Consider the following 20,056-nt stretch of genomic DNA (forward strand, 5'->3'; position numbering starts at 1 on the left):
CTGGTTCAGAGGGTAACCAGGACTTAAACCGGCCCCTCTGAACCAAAATAAAAAAAAGTAAAAATTAGAAAAAAGGAACAATACTGGCCGATTGATACTTTGAACCTTGCTTCGGATATCTTTGGACGACTGTTACTATAGAGGGAAAAACATGCTTCACACACAGATGTAAAGTTTGAGAGAACACACCGTGCCTTGGCAAAGGCCATTTTGATTTTTGAGGGCAAAAGAGGCCCTATGAATTGCCATTTATAGTGAATAAAGGTCACAACTGTCTACAGTTGCATTAGTATGAAACTATGAATGTGGTGAATCAGTTGTAGTGCTTTCATTGAATAAATCAATGAGAACTCCACTGTTGACTTGAAAACAGGGCAGGTACAGAATTCGATTCGGTTGTAAATTTACAATTGCAATTTTGATGCATGACATCCCTCAAAAATAATATGGAATTTCATCAATGGATTTTTTTTTTCTTTTTGCTCAACTAGACAAATAAACTAAACAAATTATACTGACCACCTAATCAATTATATGTACAAAGCAGAAAAAGGGTTTATTAAATAATCTGCTCAAGCAGGTTTTCTGCATAAGATTGATGGGATGTTTGATATTTCAGACTAAATGAGAACAATTTGTCCGATTAATACATGCAGTACAACAAGCACTTGAACATGAGGATTAATCAAATGTCCTCCCATCATCAAAACATCTTCGATCAAGCCCCACTCCCATCGCTTATTTTATGTAGCTTTACATATTCTAGCATTAAAGGAAATAACATGCTGGTCTACCCGCTCTGCACATTGAGCAGTATGGGCGTTGATCAATAATTGCTTCGTTCCAAATGACAAAGTATCCAAGGATCATTGAGAAACAAAATTCAATGCCTGAGTCACAATTGTAACAAGATAGTGGCATGAAAATGGGCCATGTCATTTCAATTCCACTGATAGAGAAGATATGCTACACAATTTCATACAAGGATTATACACTCTAAATCAAACAGAAACATTCCAGGAACACTCGATAACATAGAAATATTGACAACCAAACAAGACTTGCGATCACTAGCGTAGAGTTTCTCTTGTTTTTATACATATTCGTGGTATAGGCCGTATAGCTATGATCTGTACACCCGACACTATGAATGTGGAGATTGATAAATAAAAAAAAAATGTTTAAATGCCACAAAACAGATTCTCATTTACCCCACAATCAACAGAAAAGAAATCCAGAATTTTCACGAACCATAATCAACTTCCCTTACTGTCACACGACAGCATAGAGCCTTACAACCTGCTCTATGGTAGCACGGCACACAGGGCATCCCCATTTCTTTTCTTTGATCTCATTCAGACAAGACATGCAGCCTGCCATGTGGCCACAAGGGATACAAGCTCCCTCAATTGGAGAATCCAAACATATTACACATGAGGAAGAGGCGCCACCATCTTCTTTCACTTCATTTGTTGTAGATGGTCCACTATCCGCAGTTGGTATGGATAGATCAACTGGGCTGCAATCAATTGAAGGATAGTGAATGGGGCCATCATCTGTACCTATCTCTGAAATCGGTGGAGCTGATGGAATTGATGGAGCTACTACAGAAGACTCATGCACTGCTTGGTTATGCTGCGCTTGATTGCTACCTGGCTCAGCTTCTGAAACAGCACAACCATTGGATGCGTCATTAACGGGTTCATCCGGCCATCCACTACTACTTGCTTTTGAAGGAGGTGCAAGTCCTCCTGTTGGGGACAGACCATTTTGACTGGAATTATCAACAGAATTCGTGTTGCTTTCATTGTTATTCGCTTTTGAAGGAGGTGCAGGTTCTCCAGTTGGAACCGAAATAGAACTATCCCCAGAGGTCCCCCAACCATTTATGCTGCTTACTTCAGGGCCCACGTGAGTATTAGGAAGAACTGGTGCACTCTCCTGTATAGCTGAATGGATGGAAGCGTTGATTGCCATAGCTAATTCTACATCTTCTGCAGTAGAGGGTGGTGCAGTTGCTGGAGCAACTGGAGTATGGGTATTAGGTGATAATGGGGGATGTACCTGCAATGTCAAACAAGTAAAAAAAAGAAGAAAATGATGCTCATATAACCTTGCAATGAACGAAGGCGGCAATTTTCATCAAATGAGTAGTGTAATCAATGTTATACAATTGCAAGGTCAACAAAAAATGCTATTTACAAGCACGTTGGAACCAAGTCCAATGACAGAAGGACGATTAGATGCAAACCAGAAGCTGCAATCTATATGGAGATTTCTAGCTATGTTGAATCTTTACGGTGTGTTGTGAAAGAAACAAAAATATGGAACTGATAAATAAAAATGATGCAGAAGACTCCATGCATGAAGAAAGTATTAGCATAGGAACATTGTTGCCTCCAACCTAGAAAAAAATCCATACTTTGGATTGTAACCAATCTTAATAAGGACCACCACTCTTGAAGATAGTCTAGCGATTATACTTCTACAAATCCCACATAAATAGTGCAACAAATATAGATCAAACAAATGGATCTACCAATTCAAATTGTATCCATAACCCATGACACCTGAATATCTTTGCATGTCTAATACATGACAAGGAGTACAGAATGGATAATTGGATATTACTATGCTTGAAAGATGGCACTCAACTTCAAAAAATGAGTCATAAAAGCAATTAAAGCACAGACGTAGGGATGATCATATGGACCAGGCCAGGCTGGGTTTACCACCCAGGTCTGGCCCTGCCCACCCTGGACCCTGGCCAGGTTTCTTGGCCTATCACTTTAAAATATTTGTGGACCAATCCAGGTCCGGGCCCAGGCTTGGACACAAAGCCTAGGTCCAAGCCTAGAAATTTCCAGCCTGGGCAGGGCCATGCTACAAATGATCATCCTTACATGATAGGCATATCAAATGGAGAGTTGTATCCTAATTTCTGGTATCCATGTCCATGGCAGTATTCTAATCTAAGTATCATAACTAAAAATGGTACTGCTACCAGAACCCTCAAAGGGGACCATCCAAGTCTGTCTTTTCTCTTTTGGTTCTTTTTCAGCCATGTTGTCCTCTATTTCAAACATCTCAACAGTTAACTTCCATTAACTTCCCTGGCAAATCCAGTAAACCTTGGATCCAATTTTACGCACCTTGTATCAGTAAAAATTGGACAAAAATAACCATATGCAGTGGAAATCCTAACTCATGAAAATTCCAGGTAGGGGTGCAAGCCAGGTGGGCTGGGCCAGGTTTTAGCTCAACCCAGGCCCAACCTTAATTGGGCCTAAGCCTGAGCACAGCCCACACTAAAATTTGATGAAGTCAGGTTGGGCTCAGGCCTAGACTGGGCTTGATATACATGTGTGTATACATTTGTATGTATGCATATATGTATAGTTTATTAAAAAAAAATGCACATATGCACATATGCATGCAAATATGTGTTCATATATGCACATATACATGCATATAATCGGGCCAGGCTCAGTTTGGGCCTGATTTGGGCTTCCTAAGGGCTAGGCCTGAACCCAGCCCAAAAAATTTAAAAGCCCGAACTTTTGGGCCCAGGCTCAGCCCAAGGACCGAAAATTTAAGCCTAGTCCATGTAAAATTGTGGGCTGGTCCTCAAGATTAAAATTAAAATTGTAGGCTTCCAGGTGTGGGATCCATAATCCAGTTTTTTTCTTGAGGAACCTCTCCAAACAAGTTCACCAGTCATCAAATTAGAAGGGGGGCAGGTCCTCAAGATTAAGAAATTAACTCCATGTGGACCAAACATGGCCAAGGGAAGGGGTTAGACACCAATGACCTAACTACACCATGATCTCTCTGACCTAAGTGTATCCAAGAAGTAGTTGAAGTCCATAATAATTAAAGTGAAGAGGATATGTTTTCTCTAGCAAAACAGTATAGCCCTGCAAACTGCTGTGTGACTGGTGAGCTTGCCATACAGCAAGACATCTTTTCCTTTCTTTGCTTTTTTTATTGCTCATACAGCAAGACATCTTGTCATAAATAGAAACTATGCAGCATAGTAACTTCATAATGACCACAGCAACTTGCTGGATTACATTGATTGGCAATCTGAGGCAGCTTCCTTCAAGGGCTTATATTTTTTATTTATTTTGATCTCGTCTCCAAATGATGTTTAGTTCTCTTTCATATTAGAAAAACTTATCTTAAATTGAAAAAAAAAAAAACAAAACTATTAAAAAAAACATTACTCACTTTGGATGATCAAAGTGGCTACTCCCCAACATTTCACAATGATAGTGGGATAGCACGAGTAAAGGCCTTTCCCTTTACCCTCATCACAAAGGAGGTTTAACGCCACCTCAGTGTTTTAAAAGTGCAAGGCACAACTGCACAAGAAAGTGTAAGGGCCTTTTAACACCTGAGGTGCAGGACATAAGGTCAGGCATGCACTCTTTTGAAGTGCAAGGCACAATTTCTTGAAACAATATAAATATGAAAATAAAAAATAACGAAAAATCATCATCATCATCCAAGCCTTATCCCACCTATATGGGATCAGTTACAACTTACAAGAATCGTGTTTTGCCATTCCATTCTGTTTAATTCCATATCAATTCTTACTACTTTGATACATGTCACTTTTCTTTTTATCAGAAGAGAAATTCATCAAGCATTAAAATAAATTTAATTTTGTTACAAGTTGGAGCATTCCAAGTTTCCAACTAAAGCCCTGATACATAGCTCTATACTTTTGCCCAAAAAAACTGCTGTTTATTGACCCCCTATTTAGCCAGTACATCAGCCATTCCATTTGCAGTTCTTCTAACCCAATTAAAAGTGGTGTTGAGTTCCATTGAAAGGTAGGCATGCCTGTGAATCCAAGGAACTGAAGTTTTTCTTCTTGTACAAGATATGACCAGTTTTGAATCCCCTTCCACTTCCAACTCTTGGAGTCCAAGCTGTTTTGCTAATCTTAATCCTTGCAGCAGTCATCAGTTCAGCTCTAACTGAATCATCAGTTCCAATTGGCCCAGAGTACAAAACCAGCACCAACTCTAAGTGGTTCCTGAATACACCCCCTATGCCTGCCCTCATTGAATTAGCCATGGATCTGCCATCAAAGTTCAGATTTATTTGTTATCAGATGGTGAATGCCAAATAATACGCACACCTTTCCTTGGCCCTGTTTGCACGACTTCTCTCCAAGTTCTTACAATGCCATTAACTGAGAATATTCAAAAGATTCCTAAAGTTTTTACCCAATGTGCATCTTTAACTTATGCCTTCTACCAATTCCTCCTTGGAACTGCTCTTATCACTAAAGATTCTTTGGTTTCTTTTCTCCCAAATAGCCCATACAGTTGCTATCCTTACTGCCCTCCACATTATTCTGTCTCTTCTTTGGCTGCCTCAGGAAGCAGGAACTGAACAGACTTACCAAAGAGAGAAGAAATACTCCTAAACACAAAGCACAAAAGGACAAGAGAATAGTAAATGAGGAATGATTTGACCACTAGCTTTGCAAAACATACATACACGAGAGAGGCACATTCTAGGCCTCCTTTTCAGCAGATTATCACAGGTATTGATCTTTCCAAAGAACACCCCCAAGTAATCAGAGTGGATAAGGAGGTTGAAAAAGGAGGCATGAGAAGATACCATTAGAGCAGGGAGAACAAATTCTATTATCTTCCAAATTTTGGTCCAAGAAAACCTTATCCAGTTTGGCTAATAACAAACCAAGGCATTCACATTCATTATCCCTTAAACTCCCCACCTAAAACCAAAGTCCCAATTTATCCCCATGGGGGAGGTTAAAACCACCTTAGCCTTTGTAGCCCCTTCAACTTGCAATAGATCACTTCTTATGTGTGCGCTGTTGATGATCTTCCATGCATGTTGACCAAACCATCTTAGCCTACTTTTTCTCATCTCATTCACCTTGAATCAGTTGCAGACCAATGGCCAATGAACCATCTACTAAAGGCACGTTCTGAATTATCCAACTTCCACTAAAAAATGCAACCTTTAATGGTTTTAACTGAACTAAAAGCCGCATGCACTTCAAAGAACCGGAAAAACCAGGACCCAAGGTTAAAATCCTCAAAATAAATTGCATCAATAATCAAAGTGACCACCTGTAGATATATTGGGCCCAATGGACCTTAGTTTATTTCCTATTCATGTCTTTTATTTTTATGCTAGTGGGCCTCTTCTGTCATGGGCCAGTTAGCACTTTCTTTTATTTTTTATAAGCTGCTGCCCCCTTAAGGGCACTCTCGTAATTGTACCAATACTTTTAATTAGATCTAATAAAAGCCGGTTAGGGGCTGGGATGAAATACAAATCTTTCTCATCTGCTGTTTTTCTTCTCCACCCCTTCACAACATATGTAATCAGGACTAAACCCCAGCCTGGTTTCTCCCTTCCCCAAACACTACCTTGACAGTATTTGCCATTCAAATTATCACATATTCTTTCTAAGGAAATGATATATCCAATTTTTGAATACTCCTTCATTGCCTTCAAACAGTAACCATGTATAAGTTCAAGTGGAAATGTAGAATTGTAGATCAAGCTTAAAACTTCTAAAAAAAACCCTACTCGAGTCATGGTTAACAAACTTAGACTGTATCAATTCAGCTTGGCCATTAAATTGTCAAGGTTTATAACATATATCTTGCCTACATCCAGACCAAACTTCCAGTTGAGAGTTTTTTTTTTTTTTGTATTAATGCTGAATATGTATCAAAAAGATAACAGCAGAACCCATGTACACCAACACACTGTACAATGGAAATATACAAAGAAAATAAGTAAATTAAGAGAATACTTCTTCAAGTTAACACTAGCTTTTAACCATCAATTTACAACATATCCTTGTAAAGATATGCAACTTTCTTCAAATTTTTGGGTGTTCATGTGCAGAGCTTAAAGGAAAATAACATAACCTGCATGTATGATTTTTTTCTTTTTGAAAAGCGATAACCTGCATGTATGATTTACAAGAAACATATAAGAATTTTGTCCAATGGCATACCTCAGAAAATCCCCTGCATGCATTATAAAACATCAAAATTTGCTGCTTATTACCCTCATTTGCAGAGACAAACTTGTAGCGTGTTTCTGTAAGGAGTGCATAAAATCAAAATTCAGGAATAGTGCAAGAAATAAAGATACAAAGTCAATGTGGAGTTTTTTCTTATGTAGATAAAATAAAATTTTATTAAAAAATGAATGAATTGTACAACACACCGGGAACCAAAGCCCCATAACATACAGAGAGTGAATTATGTGAGACCTATCATTCAACCACAATGGACAATAAAGCAAGAATACAAATCAGACAATGCCCCACACCTCAAGGCCTAAATAGACTCTGACCAACCAGAAACTCCTAGGCTGAAGAGTTCTTGAAACATAGTTTTCAAGGCGCCAAGGCGAGGCTAGGCAACCATGGGGCACCCAGGCAGACACCTAGCCCTCACCTAGGCGACGGATATTAAAAATAAGAAGCCGATGGATTTCTACCCCTTCTGAACTAGTTTTGTTTTTTTTTTTTTGTTTTTAATGTATTCTGCACTTACTTATGTGCTTGTGTTTCTTGCAGTCTTTCCTGATGAGAACAATTACTAAAATAAAAGAAGAAAATGAAGAAGAAAAGCAAGGGGCGGAGCCCCTGTTCTAGACCCAGAAAGATGGTGAAAAAATATTAAAATAAAAGAAAAAATATGAAGAAAAGAAGGGGCGGAGCCCCTGTTTCAGAAAACAATGATGAAAACAAAAAAAAAAAAACTGAAAAATGCTAGAAGTTAAGAACAAAAGAAGGGGGTGGAGCCCCTGTTCTAGACCCAGAAAAGCTGGTGAAAGAAAAACTAAAATAAAAGAAGGGGCAGAGACCCTGTTTCAGACACCAATAATGAGGGAAAAAAAGCTGAAACCACGCAAGAAATTTAAGAACAAAAGAAGGGGGCGGAGCCCCTGTTTTAGTCCAATAATATGATTCAAACCAGGAAAGAAGAATGGTTTTAGTCCAACAAAAAGGAAGAGGAGAAAAATGGGGCATAATCACTGTTTTAAACCAGTGGAAAAAGAGAAAAAAATACGAAGGAAGAAATTGATTAACTCACCTTGACTTAGGACTGTATTGGAACGATGGAGGGCCGTTGTTCTCTCATCTTCCTCAGTTCGATTCTTTTGTCAAAGGGAAACCCTTGTGATTATTTTGTTTTTACTTTCCTCACAACAAAAACATGATAACATGTAATATGTCCTATTATAAAAACTAAAACCAACCAATAAAATATTATGTATATTTTATATTTACTTTTATTTAATAAATATTGTATATTATATATGTGTTTCAGTCCCCTAAGCCTGCGCCTAATACATTTTTTCTTGGTGTTTGGGCAAGGCACTCTTTGAAAAGCGCCTAGTCACCTAGATGACGCCTAGGCGTCACCTTGACAACTATGTCTTGAAATTTTTGCTGATTGCAACCCATGGCCCAAATTTTCCCACCACATTAGGAGTTCCTCCATACTCATTTTATTTCCAAGAATTCTACTATTCCCCTGTCTAAAGGAAAGTAGACTACCATTGTATTACGTTCTATGCCAGTAAACGCAACTGTAAGATGCTACCATGTTTTACTTGCCTTTTACTTTTTTTTTTTTTTTGATTGCAAGCATTTTGCCAAGACATCCCCCCCCCCACATTGATGCATATGAGGATCAAGTTTTGCATAATATCATCTTGGAATATAGGAGACACACATGTTTAGATTTTGTTAACATATACCCAAAAATTTTAGCTTACTCTAACAATGTTCATGTCTTCAATGTTATTGTATAGAAGACCAGAGAGAGAGAGATGTATATAACTAAGATTTACAGGAATGCGCAAACATCTTAGGCGTCACTAACTCATTTATGAGATGATAACAATTAAAACATGGTAAAACCCATAGAAAAAGAATGAGTTCACTTAAGAACAGACGTATTGGTCCACAATAGACCTGTTCATGGGCCGGGTAGCCCGACGGCCCGGCCCGTTATTTTTCAGGCTTGGGCAAAACTTCAGGCCCGTGGGCTCGGGCTTGGGCTTTCTCAAATAAGCTCGGCTCGATACTATTACATATAATAAAAAAGCATTTATGTTTTATATAATAAATATATATAATATATATTTGTTTCTTAAATTATTAATAAATATTAATATACAATTAGGAAATACAAATTAGTTTATTAGTTTATTAAATTATTACTAAATTAATATAATATTAGTTTATAAAAGTACACTGAAAATAAGACATTTTGTGTACAGGTTGGGCTTCGGGCTTTATATAAGGGCTGGGCTCAGGCTCAAGATCTAGGCCCAATGGTTGGGCCGGGCTTGGGCTCGGGCCTGCACATTTTCTGTTGATAAAAAGGCAAAGCCCGCCCGAGCCTGGCCCATGAACAAGTCTAGTCCACAACTCCATGTAAGTATGAATGTAGAATACTAAAGAGACATCACTGTACACGGGTCAGTTTGGTTCGATTGCACACAATTCTCTCAACTGAACTGAACCGAACCACTTGGGTTGAGGTTTCTACCAACCGAAATTGACCGACTATACATGAAAACTGATTTAAAAATGTGTAGTCAGTTTCTCTCATTTTGGTCAGTTTAAACCCAACTGACTGTTAACACTAACCTAGCCTATTGAGTTGAAAAATGAGCCTAACAGCCTGGTGGTCTGTAACCTATTGACAGCAAGTCTATGTAACTGCACTTTTTAACTCTTTAACTGAAATAGGAATGAAATTTGAATTTCTATTTCTATCTGACATGTTATTCTTTTTTAGTTGAGAGTAATTTATGGATACAACTTTACACATTCACCGAAATAGGAATGCATGTAACCTGTTGACTGTTGACAATAGTCTACTTTGTCTAATGTATATTAATACCATACTATTAAATATACAAACACATAATCAGTTGGGTTCGGTTTATTGTCAGTTTATAAATTTATAAACCGAAAACCAAACCAACCAATCAGGTTATGCATATTGATGAACCGAAACCGACCCAAAAACTTTGAAAACTGGATATATGGTTCTAGTTGGGCCAGTTTGGTCTTTTGATGCTTTTTATGAACAGCCCTAAGAGACATGTAAGAATGAACATAGAATATCAGAGGGAGTTATTCGATTTCAAGAAAGTTTCAACAATACTGTTGTGAGACTTAGAGAAATACAGGTTAATGGTGAGACAAAAAATGTTTAGCCACAAACAAACAACTAAAGAAAAAAAAAGAGGAAAAAACAAGACAAAATAGTTAATGGTTAATCATATGGAATCCATATATCATGCATCCCCATTAGCAAAGAAGATAATTACAGAGGTTCAATGTTGTTTTGCCAGATATTCATGCATTCAGTAATGAAAAAGCAAATAAAATTAATAATGAATATTAAATTCCTAAAGGCAAGGTAGATAGACTATGACTGCTTATTTATTTGCTCTGGAAAAGAAATGATAAATTTTTTCAACCACATTGATAAGGCCCATGACAGTCTCCAGCCCAGCCCCAGGTATCCACAAAAGAAGCAGCTCAGGTGCAAGTTTACCCTTTTTTTTTGAAAAAGGCTACTTTCATTGCCAGCAAAAAAGTGGAAAGGATATACAAATGATGCAAGGGGATTGCATCAATCCAAAACAGAAAAAAAAAAAAAAAAAAAAAAAAAAAAAAAAAAAAACTCTCCAACATTTAGAAAGGTAAACTTGAATCGTTGTACACAAAGAATTTCTTCCCACCCCTGATTTAGCCAAAACATCTGCCACACTGTTTAGCTCTCTAGGAATCCATCTAAAGCATCTGCGACAAGTTACGTGCCTCCTCTCAGATATGATTACACAAGGAGGCCGCATCAGCACTAGTTTGTTAGCAAACATGTGAATTCAGTTGCAAGAAGTTATAAATAGCTCCCCTCCCCACTCGAGAGTTCAGTTGAGATCTGAGATTTCCCTCCAATTCTTCTCCCCCTTCCCTCCCTTAAGTGTAAACTGTTACAAGAGGTTGACCTCCCATGAAGAACCTCAGATTCATCAATAAGAACTCCAGTCTTACCAGACGGTATCAGAGCCTGCGATCTGACCATGCCTGCAACCAGATCTGTCTCTGTGGATGAGTATGTAGATCGGATTGAAGTAGACCACCACAAGTTCTCTATAGCTCTCACTAGGCTCGAGAAAACTGGATCAATGAGAGAATACCGGAAAGAATTTGATAAATTGGCTCTTAAGAGTCCATGGTTGGCTCGAGTATGTGTTCACTGGTTGCTTCATTTGGGGACTTAGAGATGGCATGCAAATAGAGGTCAAGGCCTTGCAGCCACCTAAATATTGGCTGCAGCTGGTTTGGCCAAGGTCCTGGAAGAACAACTCAACCAGTTCCAGAAATTGCACAAACCACAAGGACCTATACTTAAAATCCCTCTGATCAAACTAGAACTGGTCCACAGAAGAGGACCTGGTCCAGCTTCTATGCCATTCAAACAACTCTCTTGGACAAAAATGCATGCCAAGTATGAGAAAGGCCTGTACTACAATTGTGATGAGAAATTTGCTCCAGGCCATCGACGTAAGGCCCAAAAAGTGTAGTTGTTGCAAGTGGACGATGGAGGTGAAGATCTAAACTAGAGTGAAGTTGATGACCGGACCAAACCAGGGGAAGGATATGTCACAGAATAACCCAGAAATATCATTCCAAGCTCTGATCGGGCTTTCTTCTTCTCAGACTATGAGGGTCACTATTTTGATTGACAGTGATAGCTCATTAGTTTCATTACTACTAAGATGTCAAATTGACTGGCCTGACCATTCAACCCACCACCCCATTCTCTGTATATGTGGTTGATGGCAATCGCATTGCTTGCGACAGCATTTGTGAAGACATGGGCCTGAAGATACAAGGGAACCAATTCACAGTAGACTAGTACCTTATAAATTTCTCAGGGGCTGATGCCATTTTGGGGATGCACTAGTCATGTCAATTTGGCCAAGTCACTCATGATTGGGCCAATCTTACTATGGAATTTTTCAATTGGCCCATGGCAATACCATATCAAAGGCCTCAAGCCAACAGCCTAGACCTAAAAGGTTGTACATTGATGCACCTAGGTCCATGAGCTTGTGAGCACAAGTTAACCAGTGAAGAGACTGTAACAGAAAATTCACTACAGGCCAACCAGTTACAGCAAATTTCGCAAGAATATAATGATGTGTTCCAAGAGCCCACGACCCTTCCTCCTAACCGGGCCCACATGATCATCATCATCATATTCCTAGATGTCCAAGGGCTGCACCAGCCAATTTAAGGCCTTATAGGTACCCCACTTATCAAAGAACTGAGATTGAAAAGATCATGCAAGAGCTGCTTAGCAAGGGTTCCAACCAGCCCATCAAGAGCCCGTACTCATCTCCAGTGCTTCTTGTAAAAAAGAAGGATGGCACCTAGAGATTCTGTGTGGACTATAGGCTACAAGGCCCTAAATAACATCACAGTCAAAGATAGGTTTCCCATTCCACTCATTGAAAAGCTCTTTGATGAACTTGGGCAGACATTAGATCTGGGTACCATCAGATTCCTGGTGTTCTTTGATGACATCCTCATTTACAGTGCAAATTGGACTCTCCACATGGAGAATCTTCACAATACCTCCAACATCCTAAGGGGGAACCAGCTCATTTCTAATCTGTCAAATTGTTCTTTGGGCCAAACCAAGATACATTATCTTAGCCACGTCATTTCTGGAGGGAAGAGAAGAAAAGTTGGAGGGCAATCTCAAATCTCAACTGAACTCTCAAGTTGGGGTGGGGTGGGGTGGGGGGGAGCTATTTATAACTTCTTACAACTGAACTCATCTGTGCTAACAAAGTAGTGTTGGCAAGGCCTCCTTGAGTAAACATATGTGAGGGGAAGCATGTAGCTTCTGGTACCCTTGTTGCTGGCCAACTGGGCTTGCACTTGAGCTGCTTCTCTTGTTGATACCTGGGGCTGGGCTGGAGCTGCAGGATTGTCATGGGCCTTATCACACTCAATCTGGGAAATATTTGCATCATATACCATTGCACCAAGCAATGGCCACCTAGTAAATGGAATGGGAATGCCAGGGAATTTTCAAGAGCATAGCATTATCAGCATATGAGCATTGAAAATACAATTCCAAGGTCAAGCATATACAGGTAACAAGACATGTTCAAAAGAGTAACTTCCTCATCATGTAAAGTATTATCATGATGATCTATGGTGCACCATAATACCATGTATACTTGCAGCATATATTTAGTCCATCGAGAGGGAGCACTCTATTTTTCTCCTTTTAGTAGAGACTTCTCTTTCATTTATATATATGTTATACTGCAAATATTTAGGAAATAGTGGCTGCTAACAGACACAAGACACCATATTTTCTCCATCATTTTCATCTTTATTTTTCTTAGTTATTGCTATAATAGTTTGATATTCATCCATCTACATAAACACAGCAAGCATCAAAGTAGAAAAATAGTAACTTCTAAGCAAGACACACTCCAATGAAGTATGCTTGCAATTAAAATAAGAAGTAAAACATAACAATAAATAAGAACGAATAAAATAATCCTTAGCTTACTTACCAATGCATGAGATGAGACATAAAATATAGGGGTAGTGCACTCCGTAAAAATATAGATATAAAATTGTTATTCAAAATAATCATACATCATAGCACATAAAACAATCCAGAGGTAGAACTGCAGGCGAAGGAGCTTACTAGTTGATTTGTCAAAAATGATGATTGTAGGATCTGGTTGGTTAATTTTCACTTCTTCAATTTTGCATTTCCAAAGTGGAACAATTGTGCGAGGCTGTGCTTCCTGTTCAGTTGCCAAAAGCTTTCATTGAGAACTTGTGAATTGTCTGGGGAAACAAACTTTTTAGTTTAATTGAAGCACGGAAAACCTTTGCCCAGAACATAATATAATATCACTTGAAGATAATCCACAATGAAGAATTTTGACTAAAACACACACAAGAGGGAAAATGAAAAGGAAATAGAGGAAGAAATATTAAATAACTCCCAATTGGATATGCTTGTCAAATGGAAGGTGGGGTTGGTTGTTGCTTCTCAGAGGTGGTGGCCACTTGCTGTTTCATTTGGGGGGGCGAGGGGGTGGTTAACCATCAACTGTGTTTTCTCCCTGTTTTTTGGTGGGATTCCAGGTTTAGGCGTGGGATGCTTGTATGGACCATTCTGTGTTCTCTCTCACTTCCTGTCCATTTCTCTTTGTATTCCTCTCCCTTTTTTTATCTTTAATAAACTCTTTCCCATTAATCACAATACATAAACACATAGATATAACGAATGGCCAAAGAAAAAGAATAACATAGAGGAAAAAGATATTTTGTTGAAGAATCCGCTTTAACAATGGTCATGGTCAAAATGTTCATAGAGCAAAAGACGCATGTGCATGCAGCATGAACAAACACAATACGTGCTGATGCACTTAAAACTACACCTTTATATGGAAGATACGTATATGTTCTTCGCCCAATTCACCATTGAAGGTGATTCTGCAAATACAATCAAATGGCTAGGAGAAGGTGATCCTTGCAGGCTGGCTATTGAGAGTTGAGATATCCTTTCTAGCATGAACTCTAACCTGTTTTGGATTCCTAGGGATTTAAACGTATTAGCAGATGGCCTTGCAAAAGTTGGTGCTCACCTGGGTACTTTGTATAGTGATCAGACAATACCTTTGTAGTTCTTAAAGAGTTTTTTCTGTTTTTTTATGATGCACATCACCTCATGTACTCCTTTCTTTATTTCTAATAAAAGTTATATTCTCTCAAAAAAAAAAAAATCACGACCCCAACAAAAGTCTGAACAGAGCTCAAGAATTGGAGAAAAGATGTGCCAAGGTAGAAAGAGTTATTGGAGGGTTGAAGAAGAGGTCGGTGCAACTGTGGTTTTTTTTTGCTTTTTTTGAAGATATAAATAAAGAAGAAAAATCATTACATATAAAGCAAATTACAAGAAATCTGAGTGTCAAGGCATCACCCAACCAAACACAGAATCTTTGATCCAAGATTATGTGTTCAACCCAACCTAGGACCTACAGAAAATTTGTTAAGCATAGATGTTAGCAATTGAACAAGGCTAAGTAACCTTGCACAGTTGGAAATTTGAAGTTATCTTCAGGAATCCCACAGACAAATAATACTGCTTTGAATTAAGTTACACATGAATTGGCAAAAAAAAAAAAAAGGAATGCCACCATTTCAGAGATGAGATAGGTGCAAAAGTATTTAAACCTCTTTTATATCCATAAGGCATACTCAAGAACTGACTGACCTATTCCAAATAATCTGTAATAAATGAGCTATGAGAACTTATTATTAGTATTATTTCCAAATATTGTAGAAATAAACACTTCATGAAAAAAGGAAAATAAGGATATCATCAGTTAAATATTTCACTCCAACCCACATCTTATCTACAATATTTGGAGTGGATTCTGGAATTAAATGTTTCAAATAAATCACTTATCTGGAACTTTATCTGTGAGCACACTAGGCACAAACAGATAAACCATTGTTGCAAACTAAGCTAATTAATACCTAAACCCTATAATAACATTTTGATTATTGATTAAAAAAGAAAAATAAAAGAATTATTTTTACAAGTGAGCTTAAACCTCATAGAACTTAGCATAAACCCTTCAGGTCATGATCTTAAACTTCTTCCAAAGGTTGTTGATTTTGCTGTTAATTACCTGAAGACCACAATATATAGCAAGCTCCAATTTGAGAGGCTTAGCAGGATTGCGGGAGACACAGGGCACGACCACAGCCCAACTGCAAACAAACATCAGATACTTGTCAGAACATACTATGGAAGATAAATACTTTTTTGTCCCTTTTTTTGGTGGGAGAGGGGAAAGAGGGAGATGGGGAGACAGCGACAGATATAGAGAGAGTAAAATAATTAGAAACAATACTCACATTTTTCTTGACACCCATTGAGGGGCTAACGCTTCAAGAAATCCTGGTCCATAAAGTTCCCGCAGGTAGCCAGCAAAAAAGCATAAATGACCCTAAAAGAGAAACCAAAGGGAATACGCATTAGTTTAAGAAAGATACACACAAGAATAATTACACAAACTAAATGACAGCTTCAAAAAAAAGTGTACCTCAATGGCACGAACAACCTTGCTATGCCCCTTTGCTCTAGCAACTTCAAGTGGGGTTTGACAATCATCATTCATTATTAAAGGATTTGCTGGAGTATTCAGGAATAATTCATTCAATGAGAGCACCAAGGCAAACAACAGAAACATTTAAATATTTTTTTTCCTGAAAGGAACTAATGGTTAAAGTTCCATTGCATAACTATAGCATTAATATGAAGTCAACAAGGCAAACCTCCATAAGAAATAAGTAACTTCACAGTTTGCTCAATGCCTCTTTTTGCCGCATGATGCAAGGGTGTCCCCGCATGACATCCTAAAGTAATTAACAGAAAATGAGAAAAGAGCAATATATAAAAATCGAGATTGATCAAGTGTCATTTTTCTTTCTGAAAAGTTAAAGTGTTTGTATTGATCTAAAAGCATGATGCATATACATGAAATTCCACTAGAACAAGATGCCATATAGTTTTCCAATATCCACCCTATACTATTGTATTGATTAAATATCCATGCACTTAATCTTGCTATTAATTTTGTATTCATTGGTACAAAGGAAGAGAGAAGAGAAGACTGTCTACAGCACCAGTAAGAAAAAAAGTAACTTGCTGCAAGTTGAATGGTCTCGAAGAGCCAGGGGCAGGCCAAGATGGGGATGGGTTGATGTAGTGAAAAGTGATACGAGGGCCAATAATTTAATAATTAGATACGTCTCTGGACAGAGCAGCATAGCGGAACAGGAATTAATGTAGCCAATCACCATATAGTAGGGAGAAGGCCTTGTTGAGTTGAGTTGAGTATTAACATAAAGGGGAAGGAAGTGAATCATGCATGGATCAGATGTGCAGTTTCAGTCTCTTTGTAGTCAGTGGGAACTTTTCTTTAGAAAAAGGAAGTTCATATATTTCTTTAGTTTTCCATTACAGTAATAATTAGCCTGAGGAAGAATACTACTCATGAGAAAAATCTCCTATCCTTTACTAACATAGAATGAACCTACAAACCTTCTGCCTAATTTATGCTCTTTAATAATGTGAAATGCAAATCTAAATAACTGTTGGTAAATGTTTAAAGGAGAAATATTAGAACAAGAAAACCAAGGTTCAAAATTTAATCATGTATCAATGGGTCACCAATACACAAATATGGGTGTTTCGAGCTTTTGACCTATTTCAGGGGGCAGACAGGCCTAAAACCTACCCCCTGACCAATTAAAGAAAACTAAAAAAATGGTGGGTGCATGGTTCAAAGTACTGATACACCCCTTGTGCCATATCGGGGTGTATTGATACTTTAAACCTTGAGTAAAAGTATAAAACATGGATCCAAGAAAAAACACCCTTTTCAAGAATGGATCATAAATGAAGAGAAGCTAAAGAATTACAGAATGTATAATCAATTTTTTAACTTATACATGTATAATCAATTTATATAAATATAAAATATTACATTTATTAGTTATAAACTCTGTATAATTGTATAAAATGTTTATTTCTACATAATTTTATTACATATATAAACTAGTAGTATTTAATAAGACTTGAATTTTAATTGGATTGAATGGAGTTAAATCTGCATCTGATTCGACTACTAATCAGATGCGGGTACTAACATCCAAACCCTGGATAATCATATTGGATGCCAAGTTGGGTATTGGATTTTTGGAATTCGTTGATAGCCCAACTTGAACAAGTAAAGTATCACTTATAAGGCAAAAGAATATCTACATTATTCTTCCTGAGTTCTTGGTTATAAAGACAATTTATGGTGAGAGCTTGTTGATGTTGACATATGAACATTTTTTCCTCATTCAAACACCTTTTTAAGCTTCACTATGCATGTAGAGTTAACATGGCACGGATCAATTGAACTATTTCATCAAATAATGAGAATAAGTTTTAACCTTTGATAAATAAGAGAATTCTTGAAGGTACTGCAAGTTGTTCCTTCAACCTATACTATACAAACTTGATTAACATAATAAAACCCTAATTCTAGATAGAAACCTGAGATTCTTACCTGGACGGTAAGCATTGACGTTGGCACCCAGTTCAATCAAGGTTTTAGCAACATTAAACAGTTCATGGTTCATGCACGCAACAATCAGAGGAGTTTTTCCCTCTCTATCAACCCACTGCAACAAAAATCCAGTGAAACACAATTTATTCCTTGCACGGACTGAGAAGTTAACGCTTACGAAGACAAAATTATGCAGTTTGCAACTAAGGCTGCACTGATTTCTTCACAGAATGGAAGTAATTTTTTCATACTGAAAATTTTTAGCTATTATTTCTGCCCCCTTTGCATCGAAAACTTTGTTTTCCATCCCTTGTAATTTCTTTTGATATAAATAAAAGGAAAACAAAATTCTCATCATAAAAAATATAGCTCAAATATTTCAGCCTGAACCATTTTTTGAAGAAGGTAAATTATATTTAATTTATATGTATCAAAATCTTAAAAAACGTGTGGAGCCCTTGTATAATAAAACTGTGTACAATGGGAAATTTGTGTAATTGCATATAACCTATGTATATCGATCTATAAACATACTTATCAAAATCCAATGAATTCCTTGCGGATCGAAATCCATAACATAAGTGTGCTTGTTGTCTTCACCAGTAACCCTCTTCATTGCAGGCCTTGCTCTCAAAAATGCGAGAGTTCTTTCTCTCCCAATATTTCAGTCTCAAAAATTTATTCCAAATTTTACTATGTAACAAGCAGAGTTTAATGTTTCACTTGTTTTAACATAAAAAAATAGCAGAATTTTTTTTTTTCTTTTCAATCTGTAATCTTTGGGCTATATATTTTTAGCCCCTTTCTACGGCGAAGACAAACTTTTGCATCCATTCCAAATTGAAAGTGAAATATATGCATCAATTACAAAACATTGATCTGACAATATCAAGGTCCAATGCACCAAAAAGATGATTATAAAAACTAAGTTCGACTCAATAACGAACAAGAATTTTATTTTTTTTATTTTGTATTTTTTCTCTGAAGAGAGAATAACAGGTTTCAATACCTCAAGGCTTGCACCTTGTCTGTGAAGCTCTTTGATTCCTTCTATGTTTGCATAATTGACCTGCTGATAAAGCAGTTCTTCTTTGGATTGTTGTTGCCCCATTTCTTCAATTCCACGACCAACAAGAACTAAAACTGAACCGGAAAAATCAAAGAAAAGGAAAACCGTTCTCCTCGAAGGTATTCAGTACTACTTCATGAGTGAAGCAACAATAAAAAGTCTAGAAAATTACGATGCTCTAGATGATCGATATTACGAACCCAAAACGCAGAAGCTCAACGGAATTGTTCAGAATACGCAATGAAGAGAGTCCAGATGATAATCGCAAAATTGCGAAACACTGATAAACTCAAGAAAAGGTTCAACTTCAAGGAGCAGAAGACAGCTTCCTTAACACAGAAGCATCCGAATATCAATACATTACTGCTTCGGCGGCTTTCGGAAAGACGCTTCGATGAATCTTCCTACGAAAAACAACGGACAAGATTTGGTCCATCAATGGGTGTTTTTCTTGTATGTGTATATCATACAATTAAAATTTAAAAATATATTTGTATCGTCAAGTTCAAGTACAAATATTTGAACTCATATATCGGATCTCATCCGTTGATTAAGAACCTAGGATCACCTTTCGATCAAGAAGCTGGGGCCTTTGATTAAATACGGCAGATATCGGTGGTCAAATCGTCGGCTAGTGTGGATGTTCGTGAACCATTTCAACGGGTAAGATATGATGTAGGGTGCAGTATGGTAGCTTTTGTGGACAGGTTTTCACTTCTCAATATAACGAAGCAAACGCTGAAAACAAGCGAGGTAATTGGAAATGACAAT

General features: G+C 37.5%; 1 protein-coding gene across 1 annotated transcript; it reads right to left on the reverse strand.

Annotated features, from left to right (window-relative positions):
- Nucleotides 1-915: 915 nt before the first annotated feature.
- Nucleotides 916-19,798, reverse strand: LOC148878799 (putative E3 ubiquitin-protein ligase XBAT35). Its single transcript, XM_088960183.1, has 9 exons — nt 19,226-19,798; nt 18,217-18,331; nt 16,433-16,513; nt 16,201-16,289; nt 16,013-16,104; nt 15,784-15,865; nt 13,782-13,884; nt 7,019-7,104; nt 916-2,064 (listed from the first exon to the last, which is right to left on the reverse strand). Exons 1-9 carry the CDS (start codon nt 19,325-19,327, stop codon nt 1,273-1,275), a joined length of 1,542 nt encoding a protein of 513 aa, XP_088816309.1. The 5' UTR covers nt 19,328-19,798; the 3' UTR covers nt 916-1,272.
- Nucleotides 19,799-20,056: the final 258 nt, after the last annotated feature.

Source organism: Nelumbo lutea, chromosome 1 (genome assembly GCF_056320005.1).
Source record: "Nelumbo lutea isolate HS-2025 chromosome 1, American lotus-T2T, whole genome shotgun sequence".
In the NCBI taxonomy this organism is placed as follows: Eukaryota; Viridiplantae; Streptophyta; class Magnoliopsida; order Proteales; family Nelumbonaceae; genus Nelumbo; species Nelumbo lutea.